Here is an 18,914-nt window from a genome sequence, read left to right as displayed (position 1 = left end):
TCTCTAGAGCCTCTCTCTTGGTCTCAGATTTGATGCCTTTTGAAATCATTGCATCTGCCTGAGCATTGTGGTATGAGACAAGCAGCCTTGAGCTCTTCCTTGGCTACCATCCTGTGGACTGGCTTCATCACCAGCTAAGCAGAACTCTGAAGACTCCACCTTGACCCCCTGCAGCCAGGGCTAGCTGTCATTCCAGGTGCTCCGCCTGTTGGAAGTCATTCTGTGGTCCCTCGGCACTGCTGTGCTGTGTTCAACCTGAGCCCCATTGTGGTACCCAGCCTGTGGGCTGGGAAGCAGTCCAGTCAGCCTCTTGGAAACCCCGTTGCTCCTGTTGTCCCAAGCTGCATGGGGGAGGCAGCTATTCGCTTCATTGGTTCCTTCCCTGCTAGCTGGGGTGGCAGCTTGGAAGGCATTCAGCTGTTTTCAGTTGAGCTTATGTACACTTCAGCTGGGGATCGTGAGCAAGTCTGAAGGGCCTCTCTCAGGCTGTGTCCTGAGAGACAGCATGAGAGTCAGCTGTATGGTAATGGCTGCCAGCAAGGGAGGAGTTAGCCTCTCTGACACACTCTGGAGGTGCTCACCCAGTGCCTAAGGAGCACGTTTGCTTTCCAGTCCTGCTAACCCAGACTCAACAAGGTGGTTCTGTGGTGACACTGAGGGCAGGTCTGGGGTCACCTGTCCAGCTGCTCCTCAGTTCTGCTGGCCAGCTCTTCCCTATAAGAAACTCTGGTATAGATCCAGGAGCTGCACCCTCGTAACTGAAAAGCTCACCACCGCTGGACAGAGTGCCCCGAAAGTCCTGCCCCTGCCGTTTCTCCCTTCTCTCTGGAGAGGTTCTTCGGGGTGAGCTGTACTCTTGGCAATGCTGAGGAAGGTGCTGAATGGCAATAGTGACAGTGCCTGAGTGAGAGCCACAGCCTGTGTGTTCCCGGCAGAGATCCTGCATGTGCAACAGCTCTCTTCCAGAAGAACTGAAAAGGTTACAGACATTTGTATGGGTTCTGCCAGTTCCTCCTGCCGGTGGTACTCAGAGGACCTTACGGTTGGACAGGACTACAGTTTCCCCACCATTAAGAGCTCCTTAACGTGTATTTTATAAGATATCAAAGTGAGGTTACCTTGTGCCTTGATTGTAAGGTGCATGCTTATAACATGCACAGGAGATGCATGTGTAATCAGTGTGTAAACTTGGTATAAAGACTTGTGAGAGATGGATCGTCTTAACTGATGGTAGCATTTTAAATTTGGAAAATATGGTATTGAAATAGCATGTCTAGCCAGGCGTGGTGGCGCACGCTTGTAATCCCAGCATTCGGGAGGCTGAGACCGGAGGATCGCGGTTCGCAGACATCCTCAGCTACTTAGTGAGGCCCTCTGCAACTCAGTGAGGCCCGGTTTCAAAAAAAAAAAAAGAAGAATAAATAGGGCAGGGGGTGTAGCTCAGAGGTAAAATGCCCCTGGGTTCCATCTCCAGACCCGCAAAAAAATTAAATAAATAAATAAATAAAAGAAATAGTATGTCTTACCCTGTTGAAGATACATATGGTGTTTCCTTTTAGGCATCTTGAGATACTGAATCTAGTTCCTGGGTTCTGATTAACAAGGTTCAGAGATCCTTTTAGTACTCCAAGAATCCTGGTCCTAGAATCACTCACCTAGATCTGAATGCTCCAGACCACCTGTGATACAGCCTCTGCTTCAAAATGTCCCATAATGCATTTTCTCTCTGCTTTTACCAAGCGCCCTCATGCTGCCCCTTGGCTCCCCAAAGCACAGCCCTCCCTCCACTGCTCCATTGGGGTGCCCCCCCCCCGGAAATCGAGAGCACTAGGTCCTGATGTGGATTCACCCCAGACTAGGTTTTGTGACCTTTAGCAAAACATCTCACCACCTGAGGCCACATTCCTTCATCTGAAAGTTAAGACTTTTGACTGTCTCTTTTAATCCTCTTTGACCTCTAGTGCCCCATCATTCAAAACATTCCCCTCCCTCAGTCCCTAAGTGTGCTGCCTGAGTACAGGGATTCACAGGAAGGTGTGAATGCCTGTAAGCATTCACTTGCATTTTAAAGAAGGTTGTTAACCAAATGAATCTGTTTAACTGTTGGGCTCTGTGAGGGTCCAAGGATAGAGCTCCAGACTGCCCTCCTCCTACCCCTCCCCTTTCCCACTCTCTCCTGGGGAGAAGGGGAGGGTGTCAACAAATTGGTCCTCTTGAAATGTGCCTCCTTCACTTTTAGAGTGCCACTGGTTTCTTTTAGAAACCCAAATGTAACTAAAGAGATTGTAAAGTGTGCCAGACCTTTCAACAGACCCAGGGACTCTCCCCTAAGCTTCCCTGGCTGCAGGACGGCCTGCCTGCCCCGTGGGGACCAAGTGCCCTGTCTTCACAGGCACTCCACTCAGCATCTCTAGAGCTGCAGTTTTTGAGGAGCCCTGCTGTCTCCTCCCACCCACCCACCCTGTCACTCACTGGGCCTGCTAAGCCAGGCCGAGGCACAGTGACTTGGATGCAGTGCTGGGGCCTAGAGCAAGTGCCCTGAGGGTTTATTTATTTATTTATTTTTTTAGTGATCTTGTTTTGCCTTTTGTTGAGCAGAAGTTGCTGCAAGAAAAATTGTGTTGTCACCCACTTGACTTCCTTAAATTATTTATTAACTTCATTAGTTCTGTCTTAACTACTTGTACAGCCAAGCATGGGTAGCTAGAACTCTTAAAAATCGTCCCTTCCTAAGACCAGGCTAAGGAGTAGAAGTAGCTCTGCTCCTTCTGTTTTCCTCACTGTCAGGTCTTCCAGACCTAGCCAACTCAGAAACAAACAGAGTAAGTGCTAAGCCCTCTGAAATACCCCTTGCAAGTGCCACACCATATTCCAGCATAACTGTCAGATTTTGCATAGCCAGGACCAGCCTGGCTTGTCTTCTGCAGGTGGGAGAACTCGGCCTCTGCCTCTTAATTGGGTCCCCAGGACAAGGCCATTTTCTAGATGCCTCCCTGCCATGCCAAATTACTGGATCTGGCATAAATGTTTCAAAGGTGATAGGGAATCCCAGAATTGTGGACACTCAACTCCAGTCTGTAGGGACCAACTTAATAGATCCCCCACACACACTGCTGAGGAAATCCTCACTGTGACAAGAGGAAGCGGGCCAAAGAATAGCTATTTCTTTTAGCTGCATCCCCAGAAACGTCACTCCTTTGGGCAGACACCAGCCTAGCCTCTCTCAAATCATCATAGCCTCAAAAAAACAATTCACAGCTCTGAGCTGGTGCCAGGTTGCTTGTTTTGGTACTAGGGAGATGTGTATGTACTCTTCATGTTGATAATGAAAACTGATACCGTGGGTCCTGCACATTCCAGTTTAACAGATATTAAACATCAGTCTTATCTTGGACATTAGGTTAGTCTCTAAAGGTGTAGAGGTGCCGAGTCATTAGCCCCCTGTTGTGCTTAGCAGAGGTGACCAAACCCCAAAGCAGATAATTGCACAGCATAGGAGCATGGAGAAGGGACACTGGGTAGGTAGTCCTTTTTATTTTATCCTGCATAAAAGCTGTTTGAATGAGACTAGAGTTGAGAAGCAAGATTGAGCATGTGTGTGTGTGTGTGTGTGTGTGTGTGTGTGTGTGTGTGTGTGTGTGTGAGTGAGAGAGAGAATGGGGGTTACTGGGGGTAGAACCCAGGGGCTTTTCTGCCTCAGACCTATTTTATACTTTATTTGGAAACAGGGTCTCACTAAGTTGCTGAGAGCCTAAGTAGCTGAGGCTGGCTTTGAAATTGTGCGATCCTCCTGTCTCAGCCTCCCAAGCACTGGGATTATAAGCGTGCACCACCACGCCCTGCTATGAGCATATATTTTTAAAGACTCTCTAGAACATACTGTGTTGTTCATTCTGACCTGAATGCTTGGCCTTATGTGATCAGCCTCAACTCAAGCAAGTTTCTACTACCCCATCCTCCTCCCCTCTCCCCCCTCTGCACCTTGGCTTTACTTCCCACCCTAGCCTTTCTAACCCAGGGTGGTCTGCCTGCACCATTTGTTTTTACCCATCTCTGGTAGCACTTTTAGCCTCAAAACAGGTCAGTAGAACTGAGTGAAGAACAGAAGTTCAAAGATGAGAGAATTTCTTTGTCTCTAGCTGGCCTCCAGGCCAGCAGGGCAGGTTTCTGCAAGTTTCATTCTTAAGCTGCTTTCCCTGAAGTAGGCTGAAAAGCAGCCTGGGAGAGTGGGAAGCAGATTAAATTAATCTCAGTGTGCTGAGCTTGGCAGGGGGGTGAGATTGTGTTTGGTCAGTCCAGAAATAGCCAAAACTCCTTTGTTACTAAAGCAGGTGTTGAGCTGTTGGCCTATGAGATGACTGCAAAGCAAAACAGCTGTGAACCTTTCTTACTATTCATGAAACACTCTCCCTTATGTCCCTTGGGTTCTGTCTCCCATAGTCTTTCCCTGGTTTATAGTGGAGAATAAACACTTCAAATGTTAGAGTGAACCAGTTTATTAGTTTGTCCTCTCAAGATCTTTTTTTAAAACTCAGATTCCAAAAAGTCTTTGCTTCCCAGAGATTAGCACTGGCTCTGTAGCCTCTGAGCTTGTGGGCATCTCTATTTGGCCTGAAGGCAGAAGCTGACCTCATGCTTTAGGCCCCTGTTTCACAGGCACATTCATAGGCACAGGTCTGAGAGATGGAAAGGAAGGGGCTGGAGCAGGGGAAATTGCAGTGATGCCAGCTTAGAGCAATTCCACAAAAGAGGGCAAGATGTCAGGAGCCCTTTGATGATGACCCTCAGTGAAAGATAGTAGCGATTCCTGGATTCAGAGCAATTAAACAGAATTTAATTCTATAGGTCTCATAAATTGAAACAAGGGAGATGCTCTTCTCCCTTCTGCCTATGCTGTCTGTCAGGACTGTGGCTACTAAAACAAAGTTCCTGTTTACCACCCAGATTACCTGACATTAAAAGATGTAAGCAAAGAAGGCCTAGGATGACAATAAACTTGTACCCATTTTACATAAGGAATAGTTGAAAGGGCAGAGGGCACTGGCTTAGTAGAAAAGATACACTGGTGGCACTAAGGGGCACCTTTCATATCTTGATAATTTCCTGGTAAACTGACACAGCACTGCTGTTCACAGCAACATGAGAAAGTAGGAATTGGTGATCTTAATGTACAGCCTGTTTTGTTAGTCATCTATTTGTTGCTGTGACAAATTACCTGAGGAAAACAACTTTGAGGAGAAATTTGTTTCATGGTTTCAGAGGTTTCCGTGGCGGGCCAACTGCATTGTTATGGGCGTGATGGTGGAATGGTATGTCAGGGGAAAGCTGCTTATCACCTGGCAGCTGGAAAACAGAGGGAGGGGCCAGCGACAGTTCAGAGCGAGCTCTCCAGGGCATAACACAAGGACCTGCCCCTCCAGCCAGCTTCTACCTCCCGCTCAGCCGTGAATTCCTCAGTGGATGAAGTGAACCCCTCAGTGGAGTCCTAAAAGCCAACCTCTGAATTCTGAATTGAAGACCAAGTCCTTCCTATGGGAGCCAAACCATAACACCTGTGAGGCAGGCTTGGCCAGGAGCCCTGAGTCACCATGACTCACTCAGCAAGAGAGACTGCCAGTCTCTCAGCCAGCTCTAAGCCTGTGTTTATGCTCAGTCATGTACCCTTGACTGAGGTCATGGTCTTAGGGAACAGATCCAGGATTAATGGGCAGAAATTAATAGGAAGACAGGTTTGGGGCTCCTTATAAAGAACATATTAATTTGCACTATCCACAGTAGCAGTATGTTCCTTTTTCCTGGATGCATTCAAACATGCTAGTAAATCGTTGGGTCAGGGATCTACTGAGAATGTCCAGGCATGGGTAAGAGATTGAAACCCACTCATGAGTGTTATGATTTTGTGTTCAATGCTTGATTAGATTCCTTGGTTACTGATTTATTAGTCTCTCATTAGGAGGAAATACCCATTATCTAAAAATAAAATTTTAGCTTTAGTAGTAAGCTTTTGTGTTTTAACATTTATCCATCATTTAAAATAGAATATGGAGCCGGGCATGGTGGTGCAGGCTTGTAATCCCAGCATTTGGGAGACTGAGACAAGAGGATCACGGTTCGGGGACAGCCTCAGCTACTTAGTGAGGCCCTTTGCAATTCAGTGAGACCCTGTTTCAAAAAATAGGACTGGAGATGTAGCTCGGAGGTACAATGCTCCTGGGTTCCATCCCCAGTACCTCAATAAATTAATAAATAAGTAAATAAAAAAATCCTCATTAGTCACATCTCTTAGATGACTCCTGCTCGGCTCTGAAGTTTACTGTATAGTTGAATTACAGAGGAATGAGTACCAAAGACAATGATCCAGTGCTGCTTCATCAAAAAAGATTTATCCTGCTTTATTGAACCTCAGGACTACTACTAAGAAAATGAGCTGGGCATGGTGACGTATGCTTATAATCTCAGTACTTAAGAGGCTGAAACTGAAGGATCACAGGTTCAAGACCAGTCTCAGCAATTTGGCAAGACTCTCAGCAACCTAGTGAGACCCTGTTTCAAAAAAAGAAAAAAAGGGCTGGAGATAGAGCTAGTGAGGGAGGGCCCGCCCACCCCAGGGTACAAAAGTATACTTATTGTGACCAAGATATAAACATTTTGTGTATGTGTATGTGTATGTGTGTTTGGTACTGGGATGGAACCTAGGGGCATTCTGCCTCTGAGCTACATCCTCATCCCTATTTTTTATTCTTTGCAGAGGGCCTCACTAAGTAGCTGAGGCTGGCCACAAACCTTTGATCCTCCTTACTCAGCCTTCCAAATACTTGAGCCTCCCAAGTACTCAGCCTCCCTAGCATTCACCACCACACCTGGCTGCTATAAACCTTTTTTAAAGCATGTCTTTTTTTTTATTTTTCCAGTAGTGGGAATGGAACCCAGAGGGATTCTACCTCTGAGCTATACTCCCAGCCCTATTTTTTTGCTGTTAATTCTTTATTTTTTATTTTTTGGTGGTATTGGGGTTCCTGGAAGCCCTTCTACATCTGGGCTACACTCCCAGACCTATTATATATATTTTTTTTAATTTGGAAACAGAGTCTCTTAAGCCAGCGAGGCTGGCTCCGAACCAGCGCGATCCTCCTGTCTCCACCTCCCAAGCGCAGGGATTACAAGTGTGTGCCACCATACCCGGCGTTAATTATTTATTTTGAAACAAGTTCTCACTAAGTAGCTAAGGCTGTCTGTACTAAACCAGGATCCTTCTTTTTCAGCTTCCCAAGTACTGGGATTACAAGTGCATGCCACCACATGTGGCCAGAACATGTCTATTTTGATTTCTCCGTGCCACATAGTTAGTCATTATGTATTATTTTGGGTCTTTAATATGAAACAAGAGTATCTTATATAAGTTTTTTGTGCAAAAATTAACAGATGTAATCTCAGTACTTGGGAGGCTGAGACAGAAGGATTCTGGATCTGAGGCCAGCCTCAGCGACTAGTAAAACCCTGGTTCAATAAAATAGGGCTGGGGGTATGAGAATATAGCTCAGAAGTTGGACATTGCTGAGTTCAACCCCTACTACCACATGCACACTGAGGAGAGATGCTGCTGAGAGAGGCGAAGAAGAGGCGGGCTTCGAGGCAGGCTTGTGTGAGGCTCCGTTATACTTTGAAGTACTCTGTTGGGTCTTTCATTGGCTAGGAGGCCCACAAAGAAGAACTCAGAAGTTGTCCACAGAGAAATGGAGGGGAGGCGCTGCGATTTGCTAAGGGTCGGATTGGGTCTGGAGCTGTGCACTGGGCAAGAGGCCTCAGAAGCAGCACAGAAAATCCTAGCTTTGCCAACTGGTCTCTGGACAGATAACTGTGTGATAGTGTCTACTGGTGGTTCAACCCCTAGATTCTCTTAGCGTTCATTTTTTTGATTCAGTGCTTTGATAATTCACAGGGCTCTTAGAATCTAACCTTGAAGGAAACTCATAGAAGGGTCATTTAACCTGTATCCACCAGACTCCATCACACTCTGTGTCCTATGAATACATAGTTTAGCTTCTCATCCTGATTTTAAATGTCACCTTGAATGCTAAATTTTCTCCTTTGAACCAAATGTTACTCTTTGTCTACATCAGTGTTGTCCAAGGTCTTCCTTCCTCAAGATAACATTCTTAAATAAGTTTAACCTCGTTAACCTGTTCTTGGCACAGCTGAGAAGTTAAGAAACACTGCTACCGATTAGCTGCATCAGTGCAGGACTGATTATACCTGCACTTGATGTATCAAAACTGAACCACTTCTCAGTAGGTCATTGAGGAGAGGGGGACTGCATGGTCATTTGGCCAAGCCAAGTGCGCTTTGAGTCCCTGCTGCCCGGTCCAGCCCCAGCCTCTGTTCTGATCTCCACTGCTTTGTTTCCCTACTTTCCCTCATGCAGAGACAGGGCAGGGCATTGTTCATGCACTGACCGACCTCAGCAGCCCCGGCATGACCTCAGGGAACGGAAATTCTGCCTCCAGCATCGCCGGCACTGCCCCCCAGAATGGTGAGAATAAACCACCACAGGCCATTGTGAAACCCCAAATCCTGACGCATGTTATCGAAGGGTTTGTGATCCAGGAGGGGGCGGAGCCTTTCCCGGTACGGACTACTTCTTTTCCCCTCTTTTTTTAAAGTATATTTTGGATGTGTATTAAAAATATTTTTACATTTCCATGTATGGTTTCTGAAAATGTGAATAGTTTGCTCTTTCCTTGCTAATCCCTTTCCCTACCCCCCCCCCCAAGAATGTTAGTGCCATTTCTTTCTAGGATTGAGTATCCCTCCAAAGCCTAGAAGGGCTCAGTGATCAGAAATAATTGGCAAGACTCCCTGGTTAAGAAGTTTCCACAAAAACTCAGCTGTGTCTCTGCCTGGTGACCTGGGAGCCCTTGGCTAGAAGGGAGTTTGTTCACTTTGGGATGTTTGAAGAGAGACTGTAGACTTGGGGAAATTAGACCTTATCAAATTTTAAGCACCAAAGCCTCTGAAAGGCAACACCTTCTTAGTGCTGAGTTCTCAAGATGTGTCATAAATGAAAATGGGAAGCAGGTTCACAGCCTGAAGACTCGTTCTCAGAGCCTTGAAAGGGGAGATAATGGGGCCCAGGCCTTCAAAAGAGGCCGTAAAAGGAACCAGCAAAGGTCACAGAGATACCCGAGGCAGGTGGCCCTGCCCTGTGCCAGTGTAGAGCCCAGAGCCAGCTGCACATGAACCTGTCTCTGATGAGGACCCTCTAGACCCCCTCTTCCAAGGATGCCATCTTTTGCTTATTTGGATCTATGAGTGGTTTGGTCAGTCAGTAGAAAATGGAGCTTCATTAACTGAGATGGGTGAACAGCTCCTTCTAAAATGTCTAAAGACAAACAGGTCCTTACCTCTTCCTCCAGAGGTTTGGTTGTCCACAGCTGGTGGCAAGGACCCGCCTGGAGCACCTTAGCTACGAGTAGTAGCTTGAGTCCTGTGCATCCCTCCCGCACTAGACTGGGCCTTCTCTTGCCTCCAGGGGCAGCACTGGGAACCAGCTTTTTCATGGGTGGATGCAAATTGACAGCACACAGTATCACCCTAGAGTCAGGCACCAAGTGATCAGGCCACAGGCTGCCCCAACAAAGTGGGAAGGACTAAGGGGCGAGTACGCCAATCTGAATCCTGGCGCCCACAGGGCATTGTGCTGCGGCCCAGGGTCACATCTTTCCTGCTGCCCCTACAGCTTGGGTGGGGCAGTGGTGAGGTAGAGAACAGTAAGAAATAAAAAGGGACTGAGCCTCTCGTAAATCTACTTTGAGCACACAGACTCAGCCCTGCCCTGCCAGGGGACGTGTGAATCCGGGGTCTGGCAGTTGACATGGTGCTGGGGGAAACCTAACCTCTGGAAGAATAGGTATTCTCTTAACCTCCTGAGCTGTCTACTGGTCCTGGACCAAAGTCATCCCTTCATTTTGGTGCCCAGTGCTTCCTGGCTTGGGCGCTAGACAGCACGACAGGGCCTCACGCAGGACACCTTGGGTGAAGATGTGGGGGAGGGTGGGGGGCCGGCACTACCTGGATACTTGTATGTGTAATTGTGATGAGACTGCCTGGCAAGGGAACCACTATCCTAACCCTTGTGGCCTCCGTGTCGCTTGTCCTCTAGGTGGGACGCTCGTCCCTGCTGGTGGGGAATCTCAAGAAGAAGTATGCACAGGGGTTCTTGCCTGAGAAGCTCCCGCAGCAGGACCACACCACCACCACTGACTCAGAAATGGAGGAGCCCTACCTGCAAGGTTGGTGCCTTGGACCTGGGTCTGCAGTCCTTGTGGTGTGGTGGGAAGGTGGGCCCAACTCATCCTCTGTGACCACGGAGGACCTCTGCGCAGGGGCTGACAGACATTTACATCCACTGAGCATCTCCTTCAGTCCTTCCTCAGCCTCTGTCCATATAAAACCGGGACAGGAGAAATGAGCATCCAGCCAACCACAGGGTTTGAAGAGTTGCACTTTCTGTGAGAATTAAGTTCTAGGAGTGAATGCAGGGGTAACACCAGGCAGACATGACTCTTACTGCCTCAGGAGGCTGCACGCAGGACGGGCTGGCTCTGAGGAACAGCAGTGGCCAGGCAAGGACTGCACTTAGCCTGAGAACCACTGACTTCCTGGAGGCTATTTGAGTTCTCTGATTCAGACCTGCAGCCAGCTAATGGGTTCAGGGTTGGAGGGGGGATAATTCCAAAGGCTCGGTTGTGACAGCTTCGGAGTATTTCCTGAGCCTTCTGCTCCCTTCTGTGGTCACGAAGGAGAATGTTGATGCTGCCCCACTGACATGTCTCAGCTCCCAACACATGGCAGAAAAACATGTCAGGTTTACAAAGGGCTTCCAGGGTGGGGAGACAGCCTTTCCAAAAACAGTGGTTCAAACACTTAGACTGTCACATCTGAGGGAACGTGAAGAGACAGGACAGAGTAGGGAGGCGGTGTAGTTGGGCTTTCTGCAGGCCTTTGGGAATTTCTCCTTCTCTACATGTACCCATTCCCATACTTTTCAGAATCCAAAGAGGAGGGTACCCCCCTCAAACTCAAGTGTGAGCTCTGTGGCCGGGTGGACTTTGCCTACAAGTTCAAGCGTTCCAAGCGCTTCTGTTCCATGGCTTGTGCAAAGAGGTGAGTAGCCTCAGCCCTGTTGCCCAGCCCCTTCCCTCTCCCCAGGACTGAAGAAACCCTGCTCTTACTAAAGTCTCTCTTTCTAGTAATGTCCACCCCCGGAGGCTATCGGTGTGGCTTATCAGCCTCCTATTTCCTTGGCCGGCCTGCATGCAGCATTGCATCGCTAATGTGCCAAGTCAGAGAAACCAGAGCCCAGGAGTGGATCATAAAGAGCCGCACAGAGTCTGAGGAAAGGGAGCTGGGACCGGGCTGGGCCCCACTGGCACTGTTCTCTCTGCCTAACTTAGCAGCTGCCACCTCCTTAGGGTCAGCCCTCCGTCAGAAGCTTTGCCAGGAGCAGGGCAGTTATAGTGGTCCCATGAGGGGCGTTTGCCCAGCTTAGAGCCTTGTTAATAAAGCTACGCCACTTATCACGTGCTAGGCAATGTGCTAACGAGTTGCTATGCATCGAGTTGTCTTCAGAGTAGCACTGCAAGGCGGCTCTTGCTGCTGTTCCCATTATACTTACTATTGTACCCTTCATACAGATTGGAAAATGAAGGCGTGCAGTGACGCAGCTGATTAGTCGTAGGTAGACCTGAGGATTTAGACTTGTTGACTCTGGAGTCCTAGATAGTCTCTAACAGGGTAGAAGAGGCAAATGACCTTAGCCTGGAGCCCTCAAAGGGAAAACTCCAGGTCCCAGGCAGAGCCACCCTGCACATCAAACAAGTCTACTGTTTTCAGCCCTCCTCAGGCTGTGCTGGAGGTGGCCGGGATACTTGGTCAAGCTTTACCACACCACTCTCTGGCAAGACAATAAACACTAGCTTCTGGAACAGGTAGTATTTACAGTAGAACGTGGCAGCCGTGAGGCAGCCGTGCTCCAAGTTGTTGTTAGACACGTCACAGACATCACCTTCAGTGTGAGGCCAGTTTTAAAAAGCACATGGCATCACCCTCCACTCCCAGGAAGGCTCAGCAGTCACAGCCCACAGCACGTGATGGCATCAGGATTTGAGCTAATCGATGGACTTGCATTTGCCAGGCAGCCAGGCTGTTCTCATTTTGTCTTGTGCCCTGAGCCCTGCGACTGCTCTGACACCCTGTCCCATTTCTGACAGGTATAACGTGGGATGCACCAAGCGAGTGGGACTTTTCCACTCAGACCGGAGCAAGCTGCAGAAGGCAGGGACCACGACCCACAACCGCCGTCGAGCCAGCAAGGCCAGCCTACCAACACTTACCAAGGATACCAAGAAGCAGGTGAGAGGCCGGCAGAGCCTGAAGCTCCATTCCACAATGCTCGACAGCATCCCTGATACCGATGTCCCCGGATGGCCATGTCCTCTGAGCAGCTCACTTGATCACTTCTCACAGATCAGCCAGGTCACGCTTCCCGTGTTCCTTCATTCAGACCCACAGGGACTCAAAGCACCTAACTTCTCCAGAGGTCTCGCCTGACACTGCCCTCACCTTCCTGCTGACCTGTCAGGGGCCATGGAGATGGGTCTGCCCTGCCTGGTCCTGTGCTGAGACAGGCTGTTCAGATTATCCTGTCTTAAGTGGAGGGTGAGGTGAGGCGGCAGCCTCCACCCTTTATTCAGCTACCTTTTTGCCCCCTTGAACAGTGAGTCAGTGAGTCCTTGAAGGTTCCTAATAGGGACCTGGGCATTTTTTTTCAGATTTGAAAAAAAGTTTCAGCACCAGCTTTTTTCCAGGAACTCTGTAAGGCATTAAGGCTCCACAGACGTAGTCTTACCTTAAGAACTCAGTCTACTGTGGTGTTTCTTACTCGTGGTTATTATGCTTGCTATTGTTTTTATACTAAACCTTATTAATAATTTGATGAAAGCAGTGGTCCAAAATGTACATTCACAGAAGGTTTCATAGGTTATTTCAGGTGGTTCATAGAGAATCTCTTAAAATCCACATAGCTCTGGTTTAAAATACATCATCTAGCTGGGCATAGTGGAGTAGGCTTGTGATCCCAGTACTTGACAGAGACTGAGACAGGAAGATTGCAAGTTCAGAGCCAGCCTCAGCAACATAGTGAGGCTCTTGAGAACCTAGTGAGACCGTTTCTAAATAAAGAAATTAAAAAGAGCTGGGACATAGCTTGGAGATAAAGTGCCTCTAGGTTTAATCCCAAGTACCCCCCCCCCAAAAAAAAAGTCACATCTAAGCCAGTTAGTGCATGGTTGTAATCCTAGTACTTGTGAAGCTGAGACAGGAGGATTGTGGGTTCACAGCCAGCCTCAGCAATTTAGTGAGGCCCAGTTTCAAAAATAAGGAATAAAGCCGGGCGTGGTGGCACACGCTTGTAATCCCCGCGCTTGGGAGTCAGAGACAGGAGGATCGCACTGGTTCAGAGCCAGCCTCGCTGGATTGAGAGACCCTGTTTCCAAATTTTAAAAAAAGTATAAAATAGGTCTAGGAGTATAGCCCAGAGGTAGAAGGGCTTCCAGGAACCCCAGTACCACCAAAAAAAAAAAAAAAAAAAGGAATAAAACAGGGCGGGGTGTATAGCTCAGAGGTAGAAGAATACCTTTGGATTCAATCCCCAGTACCACATGTGCGCGCGCGCACACACACACAAAATGTCACATCTAAAAGACATGGAATGAGATCATTGCAGTACAGGAACTGTACTGGGAGAAAGAACAGCACAGAGGTGCTGTTTGACCCAGGAGCCATTGGGTGTAGTAGTGGCACAAGCGGAAAAGGGAGAAGCACTTGCCGTTGCCCATCGCTGCTGCTAGAGATGGTTTGCTCCCCATGCTAAGAAAGCTGTTTATCTCTGCTCCCAGCCAACAGGTAGTGTACCCCTTTCAGTTACTGCTGCTTTGCAGCTGACACACAGCCAGGAAGACTCCAGCCGTTGCTCAGATAACTCCAGCTATGAGGAACCCTTGTCACCCATCTCTGCCAGCTCATCCACCTCCCGCCGGCGACAAGGCCAAAGGGACCTGGAGCTCCCTGACATGCACATGCGGGACCTGGTGGGCATGGGACACCACTTCCTACCCAGTGAGCCCACCAAATGGAATGTAGAGGATGTCTACGAATTTATTCGCTCTCTGCCAGGTAAGACTGTTAAAGTTCCACGCCTGCCAGAATGGCAAATGATGATGGAGCAAGATACCTCACCTCCCTCCACCAGAAAGAATTAAGCCATTCAGTTTATGACTCAGATTCATACACTGCAGTGCAGATACAGTAACTTCTGTCTCCTCCTGTGAGAGCTTATATCCCTGCACTGGCTAAGAAATACTCCATGACTATCATTTGAAATAGTTACTTGCATGGCTATGATAATGATAACGTTAACCCCATCTCTCCTGGGGCTGGCCAGGAGCGGTCAGGTGGGAGTATAGAAACCTCTAAAGGAGAACATCAAAACTGAGCAAATTTCAACTGGATGCCAGTGAGACAGAGAGCCCGGTGGTGGGCACAGCTCGGCAGAGCCAGAGATGGAAATGCATGACAGAGCTGGGCACACACATAGCTCTTGGGGCAGAGTACAAATGGTCATGAGGGCTATAACCTAGAATTGTACCTTGAAAAGCAAACCTTAGCTGGGTGTAGTAGTGCATTCATGTGATCCCAGTACTTGGGAGGCTGAGACAGGATTACAGATTTGGGACCAGCCTCAGCAACTTAGGCTTTTCACAACTTTAGACCCTGTTTTAAAATAAAACATAAAAATAGGGCTGGGGATGTGCCTCAGAGGTAGAATGCCCCTGGGTTCAATTTCCAGTACTGCAAAAAGGAAAACCATAAATCATTCCCGGTGCTTTCAGTGGGACCCCACCGCCTCTCTGTTTTCTCTACCAGTCTCACCATCCACTGCCCAGGTCAGGTGCTGATGGCAACCACCGCCTGTGACTGACAAGCTGGAGTGTGGTATAGTGCTTGGGACCTCACACTTCCAATTCCAGCAGAACCGGGTACAGATCCTGGCTCTGTCACATAACCCAAGGCAGCTTTATCTATTGCTATATCCACCAGATTTGCCCTGGCACAGTTCCTTTTAGATACGGAACTTGGGAGGGGCGCTGTGCCTCTGGAGGTCTCATGAGGTTGCAGTTTAGGTTTTAGCCAAGGCTATGACCATCAAGAGCTTTACTGGCCAGTGAATTCATTCGAATCATACACACCCCATGCCACTCTTGAATGGCATGGGACTCTTAACTGCTTTCTGTATTTCTATCTTATCTTTTTAATAAACTTTAAATCTTGAGAAAAAAAAAAGCTTTACTGGACCTCGGGATCCTCTTCCAAGGTGCCTCACTCACGTGCTCATGGATATGGGTAGAGGCTGGCTGTTTGTATGAGATCTCAGTTCTTTTCCATACAGACATCTCTAGGGAGCTCTTGTGTGTTCTCATGACCTGAATGGCGACAGGTTTTCCCCACAGGTTGCAAATCCAAGATAGTAAAGCTGAAGCTGTTGTGCCCTTTTTTAAGTTTTTTATTTTTATATTTATTACTTATTTTGTGGTACTGAGGATTAAGCCCAGGGGAGCCCTACCTCTGAGCTACATTCCTAGGTCTGTTTTACTTTTTACTTTGAAACAGAGTCTTACTAAATTTCCATTGCTGGCCTTGAACCTGGAATCCTCCTATCTCAGCCTCCTAAGTACTGGGACTTCAGGTGTGCAACACCACACCTGGCTACCACTGTACCCTTTTTGATCTAGCCTCAGAAGTCACATACTGTCATTTCCCCAATATCTCATTGGTCACACACATTAGCCCTATCCATTGGGGAACTCACAGGGACATGCATGCCGGGAAACAAGGATTACTGGGAGCGCTTGGAAGACAAGCAGCAATAGTTAACCCTTGGCACCCAGTGATTCAAGTTTCTTCTTTGTGCAAAAGTACCCAGGAGTCTCATCCATAGCAGCATTAGTTGCAGTTGAAGGTCTTGACTTGTAGCACAGGCCGAGGCCTAGGTAAGGCTCCATGGGCCCAGCTCCTCCAGTGTAGCTTCTCTCACTCTGGAGACCTGAGGGCCTCAGACGGGTTATCTGCACCCTTTTACAACTCAACAAATGGATGCAGAGTAACCATTGTCAGAGGATAGGAGAGGCCCTGATCCACACCAGTCCAGAAGTCCCCGTTTCTGAATTAGGATGCAAAGCCTAGGAGTGACCTGCGTTCACTGCTGGTTCCACTGCTCAGTGTAGCTGTCTTCTTAACTTGCTTCCTATTGCTTCTGGTTTTATATCACCTCTGACACTTTCCGTCCAACCTAGCAATATTTCTACCAGTATAGTTCTCAAAAGACTTTGTAGGGGTTCATTCCACTAGATACAAACCATATCCAAATTGTCCTTCAGATAAGTCTTTCTCTACGTTGGGCTTCCTGTGAAGTCCTCATGATTCTTGGGGGCTCGCTGTCATGGGATGCTCATTTACAGACTCCTTGTCACACCTTGGATCATACAGTTCTGAGAATCACCTCAGGTTTCCTGAAGTCTCCATAGGAGACTTGTCATACTCCTAACTTTGTGTATGGACTGTATTTTCTTGATTGCACCTTGGGTCTGACTTAGAAACCATTTAGTCATTCCAGCACTGTTGGCCATCTGAAGAGGCTGCAGAGTTCTCAAACCAATAAATCCCTTTGCTTTTGTTAGCTGCTTCTTTGCCTTCTTTCTCCTCCCTTTCTTACGATGAGCCCCACGAGGAGCCAGGCATTCTGCTTAAAATCTCCTTGGTGGCCCGGGCTGGTGGCGCACGCTTGTAATCCCCACGCTTGGGAGGCGGAGACAGGAGGATCGCCTAGGTTCAAAGCCAGCCATGCTGGCTTAAGAGACCCTGTTTCCAAATAAAAAAAAAGTATAAAAATAGGTCTGGGAGTGTAACCCGGAGGTAGAAGGGCTTCCAGGAACCCCAGTACCACCAAAAAAAATCTCCTTGGTGAGATCACTCAGTTCATAGGTATACCAAGTTTAGCATGTTAATATCAGCAGCTCTGCCAAGTTTCCTGCTACATCACAACATGAAATTCCTGTTTCTTCGGATCTCCAGTAGTAGTTTCCTCACTTTCCTTTAAGCCTCCCAGCAGCCTCCTCAGGCCATGGCCTCATGCTTACAGCGTGAGAGGACCTCACATATTCACTGGCTCCAGCTGCTGCCCACTGCCAATTCCAAGGCCATGCCCACATGCTTAGAGATTTTAATGGCAGCACTCCTCTTCCAGGTACAAAATCTGTTACTGCTGTGACATAAGTTACTCTAAAACTTAGTGGCTTTAAGCAATAATTGCTTGTTATCTCAAGGGTCCTGGGGGTCAGGAATGTGGAGTGGCTCAGCTGAGCAGCTCTGGCTTGGAGCTCACACAAGGTCTCAGTGGGGATGCTAGCCAGGACATGGTCATCAGAAGGTTTGGAACTGGAGGACCCTCTCCCTCCTGAGGTGGCTCACTCAATGGCAAGCAGGTTGGCCCTTGGTGGAAGACCTCAGCTGCTCCCAACACAGGCCTTTTCAGAGGTCTCATGACACGCTGGTCAGTGTACGCCAGCACAGAGGAGCTGAAGGAGCAAGGGGAATTCCCAGGCCGGCCTGTAGATGCTACCCTCCTGGCCACCTAGATCAGTGTAATCGTGGGGGTGTTTGGAACTCAAGTGGGAACGAGGAGGCATGGATGGAACCTGTGGTAAGGAAGTCACTCTGCCTCTCAGGCTCAAGATGAGAATGGCGGTACCATCCTCGGCAGGAAATGTATCTGAAGTAAGGTGAATGCGGCCACTCTTAACTGATGCTGTCTTTTGTGGTGCCCTCAGGCTGCCAGGAGATAGCAGAGGAATTCCGTGCCCAGGAAATCGATGGGCAAGCTCTGCTGCTGCTCAAGGAAGACCACCTGATGAGCGCCATGAACATCAAGCTGGGGCCCGCCCTTAAGATCTACGCCCGCATCAGCATGCTCAAGGACTCCTAGGGCTGGCCAAAGTGGGGGTTCTGGCCCAGAGCTCCTCCCTCCTGAGCAGAGCCAGACAGACATTCCTGAGGGGCCCAGAACAGGGCCAGTGGCAGGGAAGGGGCCCTCCCTAAGGGCACGGCTGGTGGGGAGGCCTGGGCACCTCCTCAGTGGCTCTCAGGGGCCTTTCATTTCTGTGGGAGGGGCAGAGAGGTAGATGGCACAGAAGATGGGGCTTTATGCTTGTAAATATTGATAGCACTGGCTTCCTCCAAAGTCCCAGTACTCTAGCCCACTCTCTCCCCCTCTCTCTGTCCCCCGTTTTCCAGGGGGTTTATGGTCAGGGCTCCCAACCGGAGTTGGGTTACTTCCAAGGGCAGCCAGCAGGCCTGGTAGAGGCCTCGTTGCCCTCGCCTCCCTTCCCTACTCCCTTCCCCAGGCCTGGCTAACCTTCTGTTGCCAGCTTCTCCCCCTTCAGCCTGTTGGGCAGCAGCCAAGGGTTCCCTACACCCTCTGCAGTTGGAGAGAGAGAAGCTGGGCCCAGTTTGGCCCTGCCTGCTGGCACAGACGCCTTAACGCTGTGTGTGTGACTGTGTGACTGTGGGAGCCTGGACTGACTGATGGACGGGCCATGAGCTGCCCTCTGGCATCTCCAGGTGTTTTGTAGCAAATGGCCACTTAGTGCTTTGTCCTGGACTCCACCCGCCTGAGGATGGGGAATAGAAGAAGGGTGGCCTCAGTACCGGGGGTCAGATCAAGAGCAGAGATCCTCTCCAGAGGAGTCGAGAAGTCTCTGTCACCCCTCCCAGCACTGTGATGCCCTGACTGCCCTGCTGTC

General features: G+C 48.8%; 1 protein-coding gene across 6 annotated transcripts in view; it reads left to right on the top strand.

Annotated features, from left to right (window-relative positions):
* Nucleotides 1–18,097, top strand: part of PHC2 (polyhomeotic homolog 2) — a gene marked incomplete at both ends in the record, with an annotated part of 55,843 nt that extends 37,746 nt beyond the window's left edge. For all 6 annotated transcript variants that reach the window (XM_080690817.1, XM_080690816.1, XM_080690815.1 and 3 more), the window contains 6 exons: nucleotides 8,423–8,625; nucleotides 10,160–10,289; nucleotides 11,049–11,163; nucleotides 12,270–12,411; nucleotides 13,956–14,232; nucleotides 17,943–18,097. In XM_080690817.1, coding sequence (XP_080546943.1) covers nucleotides 8,423–8,625; nucleotides 10,160–10,289; nucleotides 11,049–11,163; nucleotides 12,270–12,411; nucleotides 13,956–14,232; nucleotides 17,943–18,097 — 1,022 coding nt within the window. The remainder of the gene's footprint in view (nucleotides 1–8,422; nucleotides 8,626–10,159; nucleotides 10,290–11,048; nucleotides 11,164–12,269; nucleotides 12,412–13,955; nucleotides 14,233–17,942) is intronic.
* Nucleotides 18,098–18,914: the final 817 nt, after the last annotated feature.

The sequence above is a fragment of the Muscardinus avellanarius genome, assembly GCF_963383645.1.
Source record: "Muscardinus avellanarius genome assembly, chromosome: 3".
NCBI lineage: Eukaryota > Metazoa > Chordata > Mammalia > Rodentia > Gliridae > Muscardinus > Muscardinus avellanarius.
This window is presented reverse-complemented; position numbering and strand designations above follow the sequence as displayed.